Source organism: Lipotes vexillifer, unplaced genomic scaffold (genome assembly GCF_000442215.2).
Source record: "Lipotes vexillifer unplaced genomic scaffold, Lipotes_vexillifer_v1.1 scaffold382, whole genome shotgun sequence".
In the NCBI taxonomy this organism is placed as follows: Eukaryota; Metazoa; Chordata; class Mammalia; order Artiodactyla; family Lipotidae; genus Lipotes; species Lipotes vexillifer.
Window position 1 is genome coordinate 7600851 of NW_006780611.1, and position 6006 is coordinate 7606856.

Consider the following 6006-nt stretch of genomic DNA (forward strand, 5'->3'; position numbering starts at 1 on the left):
TTTTTTTTTTTTTTTTTTTTTTTTTTTTTGGCAAGAGTATTCTTAATCACTGCACCACCAGGGAAGTCCCAGGAAGGTTTCTTAAAGGAAGTAAACCGTTAGCTGCGCTTTATGTGGTGGACAGAATGACAGCGGGAGGAGTAAGGGTCGGGGCAAGCCGTTTGGCAAAGTCCAGAGCCTTGAGAAAAAAGCCCATCAGGAGATTTCTTAAAGCTCAAGATTTCTAGGTCAAAGGCATTAGCAGGGAGGCGTTGAGTCCTAGAGCGATTGATGGCCGCTGAGACAGTGGTGGAAGCTGAGTCCCGCCCTCCCCCCGGGGACTAGGCACTGCGAGCTCGAGACCCCGCCCCAGTCCAACCACTTCTCGGTCAGCAGCAATCGGACTCGTCCAGCCAAGGGCCAATTCTGGCCCCGCCCCTCCCTTCCGGGTTCTATCCCTCGCTTCCGGTCCCAGGCCCACGCCCCGCCTCCGTCTGGTTTGGAACAATCCGACGGGACCTGCTGGGCTCTGCTCCTCCCTATGCCACGCCCCTTCTCCGTCTGGTGCATTCAGAATTATCCTCCCGAGTCAGCTCAGGCCCCGCCCCTGCCCCGTCCGTGCCACCCCCTGCCTCCGAGATCAAGCCCTGACCACGCCCCTTCTTCGTTTGGCGAGGTTGGGCTGGCCTGCTGGCCCCGCCCCTCCCAGGCCCCGCCCCGTCTAGACTCTTCCCAAAGCCACCGCCTCCTTCGACTCAGCTGGGCGCCGGGAGCTGCACCCATGGCGGTCACCGCTGAGGGCGCCCGCAGGAAGGAGCGCGTCCTCTGCCTGTTTGACGTGGACGGCACCCTCACGCCGGCTCGCCAGGTAGGGCCCCGAAGTTCAGAAGCCCCCGTCGGGAGTGTCACGCGCACACCCGGAGGCCGAATGTGTGGCCTGCAGCGGCATGAACCCAGACCCCCCGGCACCGTGTGTGGGATGCGGCAACACCCGACCCCTGACACCCCCGGGCCTTCTGCTGGGAGTGATGGGAACCCGGTTCCCCACGTCAGAGCCCGCGAGCGTCCGCGCCCCCGTTCTGCCCGGGAGCGAGAGGGGTGGGTCGGATTCTGGAGGGAGGAAGCTGCGAGCAGGGGCCTAGTCTCTCCCCACCCTACCAGGCCTGGCTCCGGGGCGCCCCTGCCTCCCCAGCCGTGGCTCCCACCCCATTTCAGCCCTAGGACGCACCGGTATCGCGAAGGTGGAGTCGGAACCTAGGGTTCCATACAAGGCTCAGCGCACCCAAGCGTTAGGTCCCCATCGGTGGGGGACAAGGGGGTCTCGGAGCCATCCCACCTGACGTTTGCAAGATTAGGCCTGCGTTTAGTTTCTCAAACCCCTCCCCTACTTTCCCTCCCTTCCATCCCCATCCCCCTCCTCTCCGAGGGAAGGATGGCGGGCTTCTGTACCATTTAGGCTGTTTTGGGGCTCCTTCCACCTGGAGATGGGGGCGGTGGCTAGTCTGGTCCCATGGGGATATTGTGGTACAGGGTGAGTGGGAGTGCAGTTTTCCTTCTAAAAACATCTCACTGGGTTGTTGATGCTCCAACCTCTGCTCCACACACTGTTTTTCTCCCTTTGGATCTCACTCAGGATGAACCCACAGACCCACCCTCACCAGCTGGGTGCATAGATAAGCAGGCCTCTTTCTTGTCCTCCAGTCTGGGTCCACCAGGACCTACTGAGGGATCTCCTAGAGCAGGGAGCCAGCAGGTCTAGGTTGCAGGGCAGGGGCTGATAGGAACCCAGGTCTTGGCCTCCCCTCCCCTATGTGAGGGCCCTGGGGGCACAGGAAGCAATCAGGCCACCTGGCCTTCCAGCAGCTCCCAGGGTCCTCAGGGCTGGGAGGAAGACAACAGTGGAGGGAGGATAGCAGAGTCTAGGAACAGCCCCTACACCTCCCTCTGACCCTTAGCTCCCCTAACCTAATAGCCTAAACAAGGACAGAGTGTCAATGCTGTTCACCCACCTGGATCTGTCCTTAGCACTTTTTAAAAGTTAATTTTTAATTGTACACGTATTTACGAAGACATTCTCTTGTAAAGAATGGAAACATAACAGAGGGTAAAGTCCCCTCTGACTAGTCAGGATCCCAGGCCCAGCCCCATCCCCAAAGTTCTAAGGTTTTTTGTGTGCGTTTGTTTTTAGTAAGTGGCATCATACAGTGTGTGCCTTTCTGCAACTTGCTTTTGACAATTAACAGCATGTCTTGGGGCTCTCTCATGTTGGAAGCACAGCCCTGCTTTATTCTGTGTAACCACAGTATAGAACTTCAGAGCAGGTGTGTGCCATGCTCCGATTGACTAGCTTATTTGCAGTTTTTCACTGTTATAAACTATCCCAATGAACATCCATATACAACTGGGCAATTCTGTGTGACAAGGTATTTGCATTTAAAGTTTTAATAGGTTTTGCCAAATTACCCTCCAAAGTGACTACCAATATACACTCTCACCAGCAACATATGAGAGTGCCTGTTTCCCCTATGTCCATCCTAGATATTGTCAGCTTTGAATAGCTGAATGTTTGAAAACATGGATTATAACTCATTAGTTTACATTTCCTTGGTGGGGAATCTTTTCAAGTGATTAGTTAATTGTTTATTAGTTAATTGTTTTTATTCATTTCCAAGCACTATCTCATTTAATCCTTAACAGTGACGTGGTTGCTACTCCACATGGTTGTTATTATGATTCCCATTTTATAGATGGGACAACTAAGGCAAAGAAAGGCAAAGCCATTTGCTCAGGTCATCCTGGTATTGAGGGACTTGAGCCAGAGTTTGAACCCAGGTGCATCTAATTTGGAGATGTGGGTTCTAAACCTTGACCTGCCTCAGATCTGGGTGGAACATGGGCTCCCAGGATTCTGAGCACTGAGTAACGTCTAAGTGGCGGTCCCAGACGTGCTGACAGAATGCTGTGCTTCCCTGCCCCCCTGCAGAAAATCGACCCTGAGGTGGCTGCCTTCCTGCAGAAGCTGCGAAGAAGGGTGCAGATCGGTGTGGTGGGCGGCTCTGACTACTCTAAGATTGCTGAGCAGCTGGGAGAGGGGGATGAAGGTAAGAGGGGCAACCAGAGCCAGTTCCACATTCAGGGTGGGGGTGGAGGAAGTGGGGAGTTCGTGAGATCCCTGGAGCAATGTGCCTTCAAAGACCCAGTCCTGCTTCTGTGGGGCAAAGGAAGCAGAGTGAACAGCCAGGTGTTTCCTTCAGTGATTCAACAAACATTTGGTGAGCACCTACTATGTGCCCGGCACTGTGCTGGGCTTTGGAGAAACAGCAGGGAACAAAGCAGACAGAATCCTGACCTTACAAAGTTTATGTTCTCAGTTCTCCCTGCTGAGTCTTGATTTCCTCATCTTTAAAATGGGCCTATGGGGCTTCCCTGGTGGCGCAGTGGTTAAGAATCCGCCTGCCAAAGCAGGGGACACAGGTTCGAGCCCTGGTCTGGGAAGATCCCACATGCCGCGGAGCACCTAAGCCCGTGCGCCACAACTACTGAGCCTGCGCTCTAGAGCCTGCACTCTAGAGCCAACGCAGCCAAAAATAAATAAATTAAAAAAATGGGCCTAATCAGTAATGGCTACCATTTGTTGAAAATGACCTTGTGTTAACTTCTTTTCATTTAATCCTCACAGCCGCACTTTAGAGTGGGTATGAATACCCCATTTAACAGAGGAGGATTCTGAAGTCACCCAGGAAGTTGTGTGGATCCAGAGCCCCTTTTCTCAGCTGGGTTCCTGGTTTCAGCTCAGTTGAGGCAAATGCCTCCAGTTCCTCAAACCAGAGACTTCCTTGACTTTTCCCTTTTCCCCTCCTCCTCGTTTATTCCATCAGCAAGTCCAAAATGTCTCCCTGTGTCCATGTGTCCATCTCCATTGCCCCACCATAGTCCAGGTGGTCACCTCCCACCTGACCCTGCAGCAGCCTCCTGGCTGTGCTCCAGCCACTTCTTGTGGCAGTCAGAGCCGAAAACTCCCCTTGCAGCCAGCCTTTATAGCACAGTGACGGAAGTTGTAAAACGAAAGGGAAGTCCCCATACAGAGGGGCTGTGAGAGCACAGAGCAGAAATGATGTCCTCCCCCCGGGGAAGTCCTGGAGGGCTTCCAGAGGAGGGAGCTGGATCTTGGAGAAGAAGTGAAGGGGGAGGGCATCCCAGGCAGAAGGAGCTGCATGAGCCAAGGCCCAGAGCGAAGCTCACTGGCTTGTGTGCTTGTTCGGAAAAAACCAACCTGCAGAAGGCGAGGAGGCTGGAAAAGCAGCTTCTGGATAGAACAAGTGTGCTTTGAATGCCAGACCAAGGGGTGTGGGTTTCATCTCTCTGCTTGGCTCTGGGTACCTGGTCTCACACTCTTTCTTTCCCCCCTGGCCTCTACATGGCCCTGAAGTCATTGAGAAGTTTGATTATGTGTTTGCTGAGAACGGGACGGTGCAGTATAAGCACGGACGACTGCTCTCCAAGCAGGTCAGCGCCCCCCTTCCCTGGGGCCTTAGGACCCCTTTCCACAGTGAAACATTCCCTTGGTGGCTTCTGTCCTCGGCGGCGGGGGGGAGCAGTGCTGTGCCCACCACACTCAGAGCCCTGTGTCCCTTGCCCAGACAATCCAGAACCACCTGGGGGAGGAACTCTTGCAGGACTTGATCAACTTCTGCCTCCGCTACATGGCCCTGCTCAGACTGCCCAAGAAGCGGTGAGGTCCCACCCAGCCTGTGTCCTGCCCCTCCTGGGCCTGAGCAAGGAAAGGGGCAGGTCTCTCAGATGGGCCCTGACTTGCCTGTGGGTGGATTCTTGTCCCCCCTTATGTCCAGGTGGGGCTGGATTTGAATTCACGGCCCTTCTCCTTCTCTCTGGCTCTCCGCCCTCCCACCTGCCCCCTCCCCACCAGTGGAACCTTCATCGAGTTCCGGAACGGCATGCTGAACATCTCGCCCATTGGCCGGAGCTGCACCCTGGAGGAGCGAATCGAGTTCTCTGAACTGGACAAGGTGCCACCAACTGTGCAACCTTAGGCTATAGGACCTCAGTCACTCAGCCTCTCTGAGCCTTTATTTTCTCATCATTGAAAAGGATTGGGGGTGGGTGGGTGTTCTGATTCAACCAGTACCCTTTTGGATACGTACCATGCGCCATGGTTGTAGGCACTTCTGCGTCTTTCCAGTACTGCTGGCTTCCCTCCCTTGGTGACCAGCACCACCAGCCACCTACTTACCTGAGCAGCACCTAGGGCATCATTTCCATCTGCCCACCCCCATCAAGTCCAGAAGTAATGTCTAGGGTTTCAGCCTCCAGAGTTGGTCTCAGATCCTTTTGCCTATGTGTGTGCCTCCACCCCCTGCCCTAAAGCCCTGCCAGTCAGTTCTCCAGCAGTGCCATTGAGAAGCTTTTGAAGCACATCTGTCTGCCCCCATCCACTCCCTGCTTACAGTCCTTCCATGGGTCAGCTTGCCAACAGGACAATGTCCCAGCTGCCTCCCGTGGTGTCCTGAGCCCCGAGCGGTCTGCCTGGCTCAGGGCTCCCTCTTCAGCCTTCTCCCTGTGCCTCTGTTCTTGGAACACACCAAGGTCCCTGTCGCCTTTGGATGTGCTACCCCCGCTGAACCGTGACTTGCATTTTGCTCATCATCCCCACCACGTACCCCCTCCCTTTCAGGGATGGAGCCAGTCCACCAAGCCTTTTCACGCCCGCCCATCTCTGTCCTTCTCGCTGACCTGCCCTTCTGCTCTCCCCCTGCTCTCTCTGCTCCAGCCATGTCCTCCTTGCTGATTCTAGAGATAGCAGACAGTTTCCTACTTCAGGGCTGTGCCTTCTCACCTCCTTCACATCCGCTCAAGTGTCACCTCAGTGTCACCTTCCCCGAGGATTACACGGAACACTGCACCCCCTTGTGCCTGCTGATTTCCTCCTCTGTTTTATTTCTTCCCAAACAGTCATCACCACCCTCTAATCCACTGTATCACCTTTTTTTTTTTTTTTTTTTTTTTTTT

At 54.6% G+C, this 6006-nt stretch overlaps 1 protein-coding gene across 1 annotated transcript in view; it reads left to right on the forward strand.

Annotated features, from left to right (window-relative positions):
• The first annotated feature begins 437 nt into the window (after positions 1–437).
• Positions 438–6006, forward strand: part of PMM1 (phosphomannomutase 1) — a 9099-nt gene continuing 3530 nt past the window's right edge. Inside the window, exons 1-5 of the mRNA XM_007453968.1 lie at positions 438–847; positions 2963–3080; positions 4409–4485; positions 4620–4711; positions 4907–5006. Coding sequence (XP_007454030.1) covers positions 521–847; positions 2963–3080; positions 4409–4485; positions 4620–4711; positions 4907–5006 — 714 coding nt within the window. The 5' untranslated portion in view covers positions 438–520. The remainder of the gene's footprint in view (positions 848–2962; positions 3081–4408; positions 4486–4619; positions 4712–4906; positions 5007–6006) is intronic.